This window comes from Myxine glutinosa, chromosome 7 (assembly GCF_964187855.1).
Source record: "Myxine glutinosa chromosome 7, kmMyxGlut1.1, whole genome shotgun sequence".
NCBI classification, from domain to species: Eukaryota; Metazoa; Chordata; class Myxini; order Myxiniformes; family Myxinidae; genus Myxine; species Myxine glutinosa.
Window position 1 is genome coordinate 129,841,229 of NC_136267.1, and position 15,491 is coordinate 129,856,719.

Below are 15,491 nucleotides of genomic sequence, written 5' to 3' on the forward strand. Positions count from 1 at the left end.
TATATATATGTATGTATATATATATATATATATATATATATATATATATATATATATATATATATATATATATATATATATAGTTGATAATTATAATTATGGCTGTTATAATAGTGTTATATTACCTGTAAAACATTGCATTTTTAACAGAAGTGGGCAATAGGGAGAACACATTGCAAGCACGATGAACAATGTGTTAAGAAAATGTAAATAGGGTTTTGTAAGAATTAATTAAGGGACATAAATAAGCATTACAAATAATAGGACAGGAAACAGGAAATAAGGATTTTCATTTGTTCATCTCCATGGAAGTATGCACCTGAGAGACATTTGTAACCCATGTAACCTGGCTTACAACGACAGACGCCATGAGAAACACATTCCATGTTTCTTCCGCAGGAGACACCACATGAGCCTGAAAAATAACACCGCACATCATCACAACATAAAAGCTTCAAATAATATAAATCAGCTCCAAGGTCATACACAACCGAAGATATGGGTGTTATAACCCAGTCAATTATTCAACTTTCCACTTGACATTTTTAACCATTATTGCTCATTGTCAATTTATCCTACATTGTTGAGATCTTACCCATATCAGTAATGACACTATGAGACTCCCAATCCGATGGCCATCGTCTCAAATCATCGGGTCTGTCCAACGATCCAGATAGGTCCCAAGAAGCTGAGTGGTCTTCCTCCATGTCAGTGTCTATAGGTTTTGAGATTGCAAGCTGTGCTACAAGGGATGCTCGTGAGCCCAGTTGACTTGGTGAGTGCAGTGGAGATGCCGTGAGTCTGTGCAAGAAAACCTGCTGCAGACCGCCTCTTGGGAAATTATTTTTCAGTCGAAAATATGGCCCAAAGTCCAAATTATGATGTACACTGGTTAACCTTCGATCAACAACTTTTTGCCAATTGCGATGTTCTTGAGATCTAATCAATGAAGGCATCTTGTTCTGGGCGTAACTGGTTGTGGGTTTTTTCGTGGAAGCCCAAGTAGTTACATTGATAGGTGGAGTCGAGAAAGTTAGAACACTTTCTTTAGTATCTACAGGGTTTGTTAAGGTTTGTGGAGTCTCTGTAGAATGTAATATCTGAGGAGTTGTTATGCCACCTGTAGTTGGAGGCTTATCATGCCTATTCACATGAGTAAATTCTGAGGGTGTAAATATGTTCGGTTGGGGTGGAGCAGTTGCAAAAGGTTGGTTCACTTGAGCTGTTTTTCTATAATCGACAGTCATTCCTGGGATTCGTTGAGTTGTTTTAATGTGCAAATCCTTGGGTTGCTTAATGGGCTGAAGTGAAATTGAAGAGGCTCTTTGGAAGAAGGTGGCTGGGTTTGAATGTGTCCTCTGGGCCACTTCAGCACGAAGCTTGTCCACAGGACTCATTGGGAGGTGATGGTAGTTCTTGTATAAAGAGCCGGTGTGATGCCATGGATATCTGGAAACTACAAAGCAAATAATCAGTTTACCAGCAAAAAACAAGCAATATGTCAATATTTTTTTTCCAGTATTTCTACGAGTGAAATGTTTAACATTCTCTGCTTGTTATAAGTTAACAATTCAATGTATTCAAGGAGATAGTCCCCAACTTTTCCAAATAATGCAATAAGTGTGATATTGCCAAAAAAGTGCCAAACATCAATTGCTGTTTAGATTAAATTTGCTGAGAAAGAATGTTTTTACATTTATTATACATTAATCTATTAAGCATGTGACAAAAAGGTGAAAATGTACATCAAATTTCTCTCATTAAAACAAGGATTGTCACAGAAAATATGCAATAAAAGAGAATAAGTTGTACAGTGCACTGGTATAAGTGAATAAGTTGTACAGTGCACTATAGTATAAATGAATAGGTTGTACAGTGCACTACTATAAGTGAATACGTTTTACAGTGCTCTATATAGTATAAGTGAATAAGGTGTACAGTGCACAAGTATAAGTGAATAAGTTGTACAGTGCACTAGTATAACTAATCAGTAATCATATATAAGGGGTGTTGCAAAACATTTAACCTTTTTTTCCCCCGAATGCATGCACAACCGTAACGGGTTCTCAGGGGGAAAAAAGGTAAAATATTTTGCAACACCCCTTACTGTATATGTTTTATCTATATATATTATATTATCTATATATTATATTTTTATACTATATAAGTGAATAGGTTGTACAGTGCGCTATATACATTAGTATAAGCGAATAGGTTGTACAATGCACTACTACAAGTGAATATGTTGTACAGTGCACTACTATAAGTGAATATGTTGTACAATGCACTAGTAAGCCATCATTCATTATCTGTGTGCAAAGTTTGAACAAGATCGGTAAATGCATATCCGAGAAAAGGTCGATGACATTTTCAATATAGGGTTTTTTACAACTACAATGGCCGCCAGTCTACCAGTCGGCCATCTTTGAGCAGATTGCAAAATAGAGTGAGGTGCACATGTATGCCATCATGTACTGTGCTTCTGCCAAGTTTGAACAAAATCGGACCATGCATGTACGAGAAATTGTTGGAGACACTTTTAAGTAACAAAATTGCTGCCAGTCGGCCATCTTGGATCTAATCTCAAAAAGAAACAGCGTGCTTATGTAAGCCATAATTCATTATCTGTTTGCCAAGTTTGAACAACATCGGCAAATGCATGTCCGAGAAATGGTTGAGGACATCAGGTTTTTTAGGACATCGGTTGACGTGTTCGACATCGGGTTTTTTAGAACTAAAATGGCTGCCAGTCGGCCATCTTTGATCGCATCGCGAAAAAAATGGTGCCTATCTAAACCGTCTTGTATTGTCTTTGTGTCAAGTATGAACAAAATCGGTCTATACATCACCGTGATATGGTTGCGCACGCACGGATGCACGGACGAGACCAAAATCCATAAGCCCCCGTTTTGGACTAAGTCCAATGGGGGCTCATAAAATAAAGGTTTTAAAGACTGTAGGAAAAAACAATTCGGAAGTTTACCACCATTGTTGTGGTGCCTTTTACATTACCTTATTCAATACATCACATTAGTTCTTTGTGCCTGTTGTTTGTGTCCTTTATAGTTTATAACATCCCTAAAAATAGCAAATTTCCAGTTTGGAATATTTTTCAATTTTGTTTGACTGCCAGATAGGCAGACAGACTAAAAAAAACTACCTTACTTCTCTCTGTGTATGCACGATCGAGATGAGATTCCGTACAATTTGCCAAATCTGGAAAGCTCCGGGAGAGGGGGCGTAAATGTTCTGATTCGTGTTCTGCATTTTTTTTTTTTTTTTTTTAATATACTGAATCGAGGCTCGTGAAAGAGCTAACATTTATTTCACAAACAAATCAACCAGACAAACAAAATATATAAAAAGAGGGAGCGGAAGACAAGATGGGGAGAGAAGGGGAAGCACACAAACACAACATTTGAGAGCAGGGAGAAGTGTGGGAGGGAGAGGGCTTGGGGGGAGGAGGCGTGGGAAGGGGGGGGGGGGGGTGGGAGAAGTATAAAACACAAGGACACCAAGGACTTCCAGGACATAGGTTGGTATTTCAAAAAAGTGGATTTGGGGTAGATTTGGGTGAAATTAGCGGGGGTAGAAAAGATCAAGGTTTTGGATGGGGGAAGATAAGAGATGGTGGTGAACAGCTGTTTTAAAGACCTGGAGGGTGGAGTGGGATTGAAGAGAGTGAGGGATGAACATATTTGTTCAAAATTGTATTGTATTGTTGTATTGTTCAAAATAAATTGTATTGTTGTATTGTATTGTATTGTATTGTTGTAAGTAAATTGTATTGTTCAAAATATATAATTCAATTGATATTAAGTAGTTCCTCAGTCAAGTTGACAGACAGACAAAGTGAAGCAGTTGTTTACCCCACTTTTGGCTTTGCGTGTGGGATAACAATAACTGCCAATAACTGCTAATTTCAGACCAATGTCTGAAAAATGGAGGGAGCTATAAAAAAAAAATTCCTTAAGTTTCTGTCATTTCAGTCGATTTTATAACGGTATTTTTCCCTCAGGGTTGGATCAAGGCTCAAGGAGGAGCAAAACTACAGAGGATGCCCAACCAACACCGTGTTTGTAGGAAGCAAATGGACACAGGAGAAGTCAGGTGAATAAACGAATAAACGAGAACTGACAGAGAGTCAATCCTGCTGGTAAGAGGAATATGTGTGGGGAGGCTTAGCAGAGGTAGAAAAGATCATTAATAAGCGATGAAAGACAACGCAAGTTGTTGGGATGTCTCCTTGACGCTCCAGAGGGAACGGGATAATAGAAGTTTCCAGAAGGCGATTCCACAGGCAGATATGAAGGAGTGGTGATGAGCAGTAAGTCTGGATGCGGTTCTTAAATATCATTTTAAAGTTTGGATTCCTGTTACACGTTAATGGCTAATGCCTTACAAAAGAAGGGTCTTTGTTCATGTTGCACCCATTTAATGGAGATATTTTATCACAATATGTTTGTATCACAATACAGGTCCTTTATAAAGCTTGTCAGGCAATGTATAGTTTTCTGGAATGCTCACACACTACACGCATCTTTCAATAAATCAGATGGAATGAAGTTGATATTTGACTGAATCTCTCAAAATGTATGCTCGTTAACATTTGATTAACTAAGTAAACATGTATAGCAATAAAATAACTTATCAAAGACCATGTCACTTATCACACACCCATGCTCATGCTTACCGTGTTGTGCGGCTTTCCGGCAAGTCTGTCCATTTCCATAAAACCCAGGTGGGCATTGACCACAGATGAACCCGCCTTGTGTTGCCGCACGCTCCATGCAGATGACACCAGGGAAGCATGGTTGTTGTTTGCATGGACTGAAGGATGCCGAGATAAGCCACTGTTGTGGTGGTCCAGCTGTGGCGATGCTGAGCAATGGCTGGCCTGTTCATTGCATGGCAAGATATATTCGATTCAATAAATAGGGGGCTCGTCAAAGAACATCCACATTAACAGTTTTCTCCCCACTGAGTAATCAGCCAGAGATCAAGTTTTCAATTCACTGAAAATAGACACAACCGATATATTCTGGTGATTTGACGACAGGCATCTCACATTCTGAAGCACAAGGTTCTTAAGCTGGCACACGGTTCTGGGCAAACTTAAGGTGGCTGACGTGTCTGCTTCAATGACGTACCTTTGTATCCAACTACAAGTAGCTATGTACAGATATAAAGAACACATTCCATCTCACAAGTGCATGATATTGCTCAGCTGTACTTACTGTTTTACTTCAGTTGTGAAATTGTGATTTTTTTTTCTAGGTAACAGCAAAATGAAAAAGACGTCTGAGGATACCAACTATGTTTGTGTGAACTTGCTTGACATTGTGGTCGAATCAGTAGATTCTGTGATCTTCTGAACAGGTGTTACATGCATCGTCACAGGATCTCGCATGTGATCATAAGTAGAAGAGTCAAATGCTGCAGAAGAACAGTGGCAGAATGATTTGAGGTACAGATGTTTAGGCAAGCTGGACAAATAATTCCACTTCCTGTTATCAAAAATGACAACTAGTATTACAATTATGCAGAAAAGGAAAATATTAAAACTTCAGAGGTGAATGTATCATTTTGTTAAAAAACAAACATTTTAAACCAGCATTAATTCAGTTTGAACTGGAAATTTAAGCCCGGTGTTGGCTAACAGTTACGGTGGCTGCCCTAAGATCTTAGGGTCTTGAGTTTGAGCCCCTGTCGTACTGTTAAATAACACCTGGTGGGTGGCCTCAGCCTGTCGTCCTTCTGAGGTCGGCAATATGAGCACCGGCAAAATGAGCTCGTTGCCACCCACTCTCTCCTGGGACGGAAAGGACCGAAGGCCGGGTCAAATAACAGTTTGGAAGGCAGCGAAGACCGAGCCGAAAATGGCAGCTTTGATGGGAACGAGGAGCCGTGCCAGGTGCCCAGTATCACGCTGTTCGGCATGCGTTTGTGACACGGCCTGGTCCTACAGCTTGGTGGGACTTGTTGACCTCATGCTGCCAGGAGAGAAGGCTCGAAGATCGTCGACTCACCCTTGCCAAGTTCCACCCATTGAGGACGAGAGAGGCCGAGTTCATTGGGATTGAGGACCACGCCGAATACAACTACTTTGATGGAAGCGAGAACCGACCCGAGGAAGGCAGCTTTGTTGAGGTAGCGAGTCCGCGCATGTGGCTCCTGGAGTTGCACCAATCGGCATGCATTTGGAATCTGACCTTGCAGCTTGTTGGGTTTTGCCGACTCCAGCCCATCAAAAAAGGATGAAACAGAGAAGGAGCATACCGAGACCAGGCATACCCAGATATCAAACAGGAGGTTGCACGGAAAGACATTGTTGCCACTTCGGGGATGGAGAGGGAAACAGTGCGGATACTTTCAGTCTTGAGAGGGCTCTGTTCCACCTTCTGAAACCCGCATATTGAGATAACAACCAATGACACACATGCACACACACACAAACACACACACACGGTTTGTGTAGCAAGCATGTAAAACAGACAGGACGCCCAGTTTAACGTCCATCCGAGGGACGATACACATATTGAATCATGCAGCCTACAAAAAACAGGCTGAGAGTTTATAGCGAGGCTGCGATTTGAACCCAGGCTATTTCGCTCAGAGGTGAGTGTATATTTATTCAAGTATATATATTTATATATATTTAATTTTAAAGCAAAAACTATGGCATTTACAGTCATGTGAAAAAGTAAGTACACCCCATGTAAAGTTTTGACTTTTTCAACATATTTCAACATACAGCTATTTGATCTTCATTTCAACAATATTGATAGATAAAGGTGATATAATATAACAAATATCATGAAACATTTACATTTTGTAGTCCATTGTATAATTTAAATAAACATAAATGCAAATTTCGCATGTGGAAAAAGTAAGTACACACTTGGCTCTAATAGGTGGTATTGCCCCCTTTGGCAGAAACAACCTCAAGTAGGCGTTTCTTATAACTATCTACCAGTCTGTGACATCAACTGGGAGAAATTTTTGCCCACTCCTCCATGCAGAATTATTTCAGCTGTGCGATGTTTGAGGGGTTTCTTGCATGCACAGCTCGTTTCAAATCCCCCCACAACATCTCGATGGGATTTAGATCCAGGCTTTGACTTGGCCATTCCAGAACCCTCCATTTCTTTCTTTTCAGCCATTCCTTGGTGGATTTACTGGTATGTTTAGGGTCATTGTCATGTTGCAAGGTCCACCTTCGATTGAGATTCATCTTTCCGACAGATGACCTCACATTATCCTCAAGCACCCTCTGGTACAATGAAGAATTCATAGTGGATTCTATGATGGTGAGCTGTCCAGGCCCTGATGCAGCAAAGCTGCCCCAAACCATAATATTTCCACCACCATGCTTTACAGTTGGTATCAGGTTCTTGTGGTCAAATGCTGTCTTTGGTTTTCGCCAAACATGTCTTCTGGTACTGTGGCCAAATAGCTCTACCTTTGACTCATCTGTCCAGAGCACATTGTTCCAGAAGTGCTGGTCTTTGCCGAGGTGTTCATTGGCAAACTTTAGTCTTGCCCTGATGTTCTTTCTGGACAGCAAAGGTTTCCTCCTGGCACACCTCCCATGTAGATCAAATTTGTGCAGCCTCTTTCTAATGGTAGACTCGTGCACTTTGACATCAACAGTGGCAAGAGCTACCTGTAGGTCCCGTGATGACATTCTGGGGTTTTTAGAGACTCCTTTCAGCATCTTGCGGCCTGCTCTCGGGCTGAACTTGCTGGGGCGGCAAGAGCAAACCCATCTAAATGTCTGAGGTTTAAATAAGACAGGTTCCTCCAAGATCCTCTCTAACGATGTTCTAATCATTTGCACCTGAGCTGGTGCACCTGATTCTAATTTTAGGTATTTGAAGTAGTGATAAATGTAGGGGTGTACTTAGTTTTTCCACATGCGAAATTTGCATTTATGTTTATTTAAATTATACAATGGACTACAAAATGTAAATGTTTCATGATATTTGTTATATTATATCACCTTTATCTATCAATATTGTTGAAATGAAGATCAAATAGCTGTATGTTGAAATATGTTGAAAAAGTCCAAACTTTACACGGGGTGTACTTACTTTTTCACGTGACTGTAGGTGGAATTTGTTTCAAAAGCCATTAACCAGACCTATTTATTGGCTGATGTATATTCCAAGTTTCAGCTAGTTTCAATGTATAGCCCTTGAGATATGTGCACCAACACATTTTGAGTGGCGAGACGGACGGACAGACACCAACGTGATTTTGAGGGTTTTATAAATAAAATTCAAGAAAGTGGAAACAGACGTTGCTGAAATTTGGAACGTATTACCTCAACGTACAACGCATTTACTTCTGAAATTTGCAGCCGATTTCTTCCAGTTAAAGCCGAGAAAAGTGTTTTCAGTCCCCATGTTAAAGCTGCATGCAGAGAAACCATCCCTTATATAAAGCGTGGGGTGCTTTGCGCCTCCCTTTGACATAGTGGAACCCCGACATTCGTGGGGGATACGTTACTGAAAAATCCGGTGAATGTTGAATCCGCAAATGTTGGGGCATTGTTTCAATGGAACAAGGGGGATAGGTTCCTTAGCGGTTTGTGATTCATTAGGGAAAAACTGCGAATATGCCCGTGAAAAAACGCGAATATGTGAAGCACAGGGCCCCGCATGTCGAAGCAGATCAGAAAAACTGCAAATACACCCGTGACAAACCGCAAATACGCGAAACACAGGGCCGCAAATGTAGAAGCAGGTCGCACTTTATCAACCATGAATACGTGGGTCTGCGAATGTTGGGACCATGAATGGTGAAGTCCAACAGTATAAATGTGTATGTATATGTGTATGTAAATGTGTATGTATATGTGTATGTATGTATATATATATATATATATATATATATATATATATATATATATATATATATATATATATATATATATATACATACATTGTACAATTCTTCATAACTCAGCATCTTCCTGTAACAATATCGACATCATGAAGAACACATTCTACCTATCAATTACCGAATATCCACTTTCCAAGTTTAAAGTTTTTCAACCTTGCTGCTCATTTATTATTTGACTTATTGGAAAAAAACTATTCTCCATCTTAAAGTTCTCACCATTCTTCTGCACATCTTGTAATTGTGCCTTATTAATGCATGTATGATCGAGCGTAGCTTCCATGTGTGCTTTCAAGTTTTCATAGTTACCTTGGGCCTGGAATAATGTTCAGTATCACTTCATTAATATGGAGTGGCAGCTCACCGGTACAGGAAAGACCGTTGCCAGTATATCCATGTGGACATGGACCACAGAGAAAGGACCCGATAATGTTGGTACATCTTACACCCTGAAAGCATGATTGCAATGCACACTCATCTATATCTTCTGTGCAGGAATTGCCTGTAAAATGCAAGGTTTCTGGTTAATTATTTGTGAAGGACATTTTTAGCCATTTGAAAAAAGAAAGGAAGACAAAAATGAACAGAAGATGCAAAAATAACCGAATAAACTTACATACATTGTTCTCTAAATGTATGTCAAGAGAGGATGACATTTTTGTAAGGATTTGATTTTATATAGAATATGTAGTGAGATAATTTAAGAAACAGGAAGTAAATTCCTGCATGGGGCTAGTGTGAAAAAATTCTGAATCAACCAGGGACTCAAACCCAGGAACCTCATCACTTACGCGGTGACAGCCCACTGAGCTATTGAGTCTCCGGGATATCCTCAGAGATTTCTCACACTAACACTGCGAGCTTTATAATGGCCGATGTCTTACGTGCCTGCTAGGCAGACCCCGGATGTGAGTGTATGTATGTGTATGTAAGTGTGTGAAAGTGCATTGAATATATACACAACACTGTGCAAAACTTGAAGCTATAGTGACTATAAATGGTTATAGATGTGGATAGATTTACAGTATTGCAGTGTTCCTCCTAAGTATACTGAACCAGGTTGTATATGTGCACCTTGGCATTTTCCAGAGTGTGTGACCATAAAAGGTTGGCGGAGGAAAGTGTGAAACTCCTTGAGCAAGGACGCGATTCTCATCTTGAGGTTGAAGTGACGTTTCACGACATCTCACGGTGTATATATGCTATCATTTTACTAGCACAGGATCTTAAATTCGTCACTATGTATTTTGTGGAGAGAAGGAAAAAAATCACTCTCTGCACAATGACGTCACCAATCATAATTAACCAATCAAAGGTGCACATTTCCCAACATTTTCACTCATTGAATGTTAACACGGGAGCGAATAACAAATGTGACAACCTGAAAATGTAAAAATAAAACCTGTGTGTGAGAAAATATCATTTGCTAACGCAAAACTGAAGTGATCAACAAAATTCCTATTTTGTTTTACCCAATTTATGGTCATATTACCTCCTGATTACGCTTATTGGGAAAATATCCTCTAAGTTCGTGCTGATCCAATGTTATGCTACGAGGGCGTGTTTAGAATTAATGCCTCCTTTTATTTTTCTCCAAAACAATTAAAGATATTCAAATGAAATAAAAACAGATACTAACATCAATCTTTATTCTACCATGGTGCATATTTATCTCTCAACATAATCACCACTGCGGTCCACACATCTCTCTCTGTTGTTGGTGTTTTCCCTCTTTATCTCTTTGCTGTTGGTGTTTTCCCTCTTTATCTCTCTGTTGTTGGTGTTTTCCCTCTTTATCTCTCTGCTGTTGGTGTTTTCCCTCTTTATCTCTCTGCTGTTGGTGTTTTCCCTCTTTATCTCTCTGCTGTTGGTGTTTTCCCTCTTTATCTCTCTGCTGTTGGTGTTTTCCCTCTTTATCTCTCTGTTGTTGGTGTTTTCCCTCTTTATCTCTTTGCTGTTGGTGTTTTCCCTCTTTATCTCTCTGCTGTTGGTGTTTTGCCTCTTTATCTCTCTGTTGTTGGTGTTTTCCCTCTTTATCTCTCTGCTGTTGGTGTTTTCCCTCTTTATCTCTCTGCTGTTGGTGTTTTCCCTCTTTATCTCTCTGTTGTTGGTGTTTTCCCTCTTTATCTCTCTGCTGTTGGTGTTTTCCCTCTTTATCTCTCTGCTGTTGGTGTTTTCCCTCTTTATCTCTCTGCTGTTGGTGTTTTCCCTCTTTATCTCTCTGCTGTTGGTGTTTTCCCTCTTTATCTCTCTGCTGTTGGTGTTTTCCCTCTTTATCTCTCTGTTGTTGGTGTTTTCCCTCTTTATCTCTCTGCTGTTGGTGTTTTCCCTCTTTATCTCTCTGCTGTTGGTGTTTTCCCTCTTTATCTCTCTGCTGTTGGTGTTTTCCCTCTTTATCTCTCTGCTGTTGGTGTTTTCCCTCTTTATCTCTCTGCTGTTGGTGTTTTCCCTCTTTATCTCTCTGCTGTTGGTGTTTTCCCTCTTTATCTCTCTGCTGTTGGTGTTTTCCCTCTTTATCTCTCTGCTGTTGGTGTTTTCCCTCTTTATCTCTCTGTTGTTGGTGTTTTCCCTCTTTATCTCTCTGCTGTTGGTGTTTTCCCTCTTTATCTCTCTGCTGTTGGTGTTTTTTTTCCTTGTTTTTTTTCTGTCTCTGTCTCTCTCTGTCTGTCTGTCTGTCTGTCTGTCTCTCTCTCTCTCTCTCTCTCTCTCTCTCTCTCTCCTGTTGGTGTTTCCCCTCTCTCTGCTGTTGGTGTTTCCCCTCTCTCTGCTGTTGGTGTTTCTCCTCTCTCTGCTGTTGGTGTTTCCCCTCTCTCTGCTGTTGGTGTTTCCCCTCTCTTTGTTATTGGTGTTTTCCCCCTTTCTCTATGCTGTTGGTGTTTCCCTTCTCTCTGCTGTTGGTGTTTCCCCTCTCTCTCTCTACCTCTCTACTGTTGGTGTTCCCCTCTCTCTCTCTGCTGTTGGTCTTTCCCTCTCTCTTTGTTATTGGTGTTTTCCCCCTCTCTCTCTGCTGTTGGTGTTTCCCTCCCACCTACCCCCCCCCCCTCTTTCAGCTGCTATTGGTGTTTCTCCCTCTCTCTCTGCTGTTGGTGTTTCCTTCCCCCCTACCCCCCCCCCCCCCCTCTTTCAGCTGCTATTGGTGTTTCTCTCTCTCTCTCTGCTGTTGCTGTTTCCCCCCTCTCTTTGCTGTTGGTGTTTCCCCTCTCTCGTTCTGCGTCCTGATCCATTCAGTGTTCTCGTTCTTCCACGAGCTTCGACCTTGTATACAAAGAGTATAATTGTAAAAGAAAGCTGTTGTAAGGAAATTTTATGGTTTTGTCGGATTCATTAGCGGGAATGTTTTGCTATGGGTTTTCTTGTTTTTTTCCATACAGTATATACTCAGATGATGCCCTAAATGTTATCATTGTTGGCTGCATGGGTTATTGACTTCCCGAGATAATATGAGGGGATGAGAGGGGCGTGGGTTGGGGGCAATGGTGGCAGTAATTTAGCTATTTTACAAAAACAAAAGTTGTGTGCCACAAGCCCCAATGGTGGGGTCATGCCTGATCTACATACAATATACTCTGCCTTATGTAAACAAAAGTTCAGGTGAAATTTGAACCACTCATACAATATGATCGGCATCTGAATTACTTCCGGGATTATGTAGAGATCTCATGTACTTCTGGGATTATGTAGAGCTCTCATGGCCTGAGTATTACCCACCTTGGTATCCAGCTGGGCATATGCATGTGTAGTTATTTACACCATCGATGCAGATTCCTGCTACGCAAGGGCTCGACTGGCATTCATCACGCTCCTCTTGGCAATGATCGCCAAGGAATCCCGGAGCACACATGCAGAGGTATTCACCGCTCCCAGGTGGAAAGTTAACATTGGGCACACATGATCCACCATTTTCACATTCACAGGAACGAGCCGTCATCTGCAGGAAGCAGGGTAGGTATATAACAACAACAACATGCATTTTAAGGCCATTTTCCGTGCTAGAGCGGGGGTTAGCCTTGCGGTCCCCATGACAATCTTCTCCATTTTGCCCTATTTTCTGCATCTCTCCTTGTTAACCCCCTTGCCCGCATTTCTTCTTCCACCATCTTTAGCCAAGTCTTTCTCGGTCTTCCCCGTCCTCTACTTCCTTCTACATTAATTTCCATCACTCTTCTCAACCAGTCACTTTCATCCTTCCTCAACACATGACCAAACCATCTCAACGTGTTCCTCTTCACAGCATCAATCACAGGCAATATTCCCATCATCTTTCGCAATTCATCATTTGTCTTCCTCTCTCTCAACGATACTCCGCACATCCATCGAACCATTCGCATTTCCACCCTTTCCAGCCTTCGTTGCTGCTCTACGTTCATTACCCATGTCTCGCTCCCATAAATCATAACACTTCTCACACATGCAGCATACACCTTTCCCTTCAGCTTCAGCGACACTCTCCTCCTCATCAGCACGCCACTCAGTTCCCGAAACTTCTTCCATGCACATCTCACTCGAGCAACCGTTGCCGAGTCTGATCCACCTTCTCCATTCAGCATGTCTCCGAGGTAGCAAAATGTTTTCACACCTTCCAGCTTCACGCCGTCTCCAAGATCCAACTCAACATTTCCTCCATCTATAACCAAAGTAGGTATAACCAAAGTAAGTAGGTAGGTATAACCAAAGTAATAAGCATTCTGAGTATTGCGCTGCAATACATGTCCCCTACCGGCAGTCTGTCGTCCGGAAAACTGTTGGGGAATTTTCCAAGGGTTATTTATCCACAGGTTCTGAATCGTTCCCAATCGCTAATTACTTCAGGACGGGCTCACCTGTGATTCGCACTCGGGACTTCGATTTATACACCTTGCAGACAGGTCAGCAGAAGCATGAGAAAATAAGTTGTTGATAAAGAACCTTTCGAGTCGTTAAATATCAGTAATTTATTATATTTTCCGGTTCACGATCAATGATCGATGTGTATATATATGTTGCTCGGCTTGGCTCCGCCCCTCCGGAAAGCGAACGCTGTGTTGCGCTGTTGACGTTCGCGAGACGAGGCTGACGGCGCGCGGTGCGGCTTGAGGAGAACTCTGGAATAAACATATTGATTTTTAAAAAATATTTTCGTTTAATTAACGATATCTGCCAAACCACGTGCCCTATCGCAAATTGCAAAAGGACATTTTAGTAGATTGACATGCTGAACAGATCTGTGAAGTTTCCCCTTGATTGGATCAAAAATGAGGGAGGAGCTCGGTTTTAAAGGTTAATGCTTAAAAACGTCATAACTCTGAAACCATGTGATGCATGACGTCATGCTCGTTGACTTTTTTGTTCGTCATGGCTATGTGATTCTGCATGCAAAGGTTGGCCTCGATCTGTTCAGCCGTTGCAGAGAAAAAGGGGTTTTCGTGTTTTCACGAAAAACAATATGGCGGCCGAACCACGTGACCTGTGACGTCATAATTACCATTAAAATATTCTACGGACCGAGTCCCTCATATGGTGAAAAATTTATCTCAATCGGTCCAATTATTGCAGAGAAAATCTTTTTTTAAAGGAAATTAAAACTTAAAATGGCACCGAGTTAAGGAATTATCAGAATTCCCAAAGTTCAAAGTGCCATAACTTTGTCAAAAATGATCGAAACGTCGTGAAGTTCGAACTTGACCTGTAACTTATCATGAAGAAACCATGTACCAAGTTTGAAATCATTAGCATTAAGCGTTTAGAAAAAAAGTCCGGAAAACTGTTCTTTGCGTGACAGACTGACGGACTGACGGACGGAGGGACGGAGGGACGGCGTGCAAACCTATAGTCCCCTCCGGTGTACACCGGTAGGGGACTAATAACACACAGCACAGATTTATTGAACTTCTGTTAACTACTTCAAGGTTATTTTGAGCAGCAGACAGTATAATGTAAGAATGAGATGGTGCACCATGGCAAAACCCACACTTTGCACCAAAAGTTGAAAGATGCCACCAGTAATAGCTCAATATCAAATTTTGAGTTTAACAAGACTGATAGTCTAACAACCCATAGCCAGGCTTGGATCTGCTGAGTGGAGGATCTGCTGTCCCCCTGTCATGTGACTAGATCCTCAGCTCTGATTGGTGGAGGTCTGTGAGGGACATACATACATATACAGTATACATACATACATACATACATACATACACCAGACAGACAGACAAACGCTGTTCCAGATGGCATTGCCCTATGGGCTATGCTGTAAAAATATGGCTGCCGAGGCAAGTGACCGATGACATCATCATTTTTTTCCCTTGACCTATTTATCCCTAGATCACGCTCAAGAAATTTCATACTGATCAGATGAAGATTTGTATTTGTCGATTTTTGATGCCATAATGAAGCCACCTATGATATAATCATTAACATATGTTATTAGTTTATTACCCATGGTGAGTACTTTACAATGAGCCACCATTAATTTTTTTCCATTGAGTGGTTTTGGATATATAGAGGTGCAAAGTTTTTCGGTTTTTCCAAGATGGCACCAGCACCACGTGACCGATGACGTCATAATTATTATTAAAACTTCTACATGAGGAGGTGCTCCTATGGGGAAAATG

The 15,491-nt window shown here is 41.0% G+C and overlaps 1 protein-coding gene across 1 annotated transcript in view; it reads right to left on the reverse strand.

Annotated features, from left to right (window-relative positions):
• The window catches only part of VWDE (von Willebrand factor D and EGF domains), a 184,755-nt gene that overhangs the window by 47,524 nt on the left and 121,740 nt on the right, over window positions 1-15,491 (reverse strand). The window contains exons 18-23 of the mRNA XM_068121625.2: window positions 12,613-12,832; window positions 9,269-9,406; window positions 5,335-5,436; window positions 4,694-4,897; window positions 596-1,456; window positions 320-415 (exon numbers count right to left, since the gene is read on the reverse strand). Of these exons, the coding sequence (XP_067977726.2) occupies window positions 320-415; window positions 596-1,456; window positions 4,694-4,897; window positions 5,335-5,436; window positions 9,269-9,406; window positions 12,613-12,832 (1,621 nt within the window). The remainder of the gene's footprint in view (window positions 1-319; window positions 416-595; window positions 1,457-4,693; window positions 4,898-5,334; window positions 5,437-9,268; window positions 9,407-12,612; window positions 12,833-15,491) is intronic.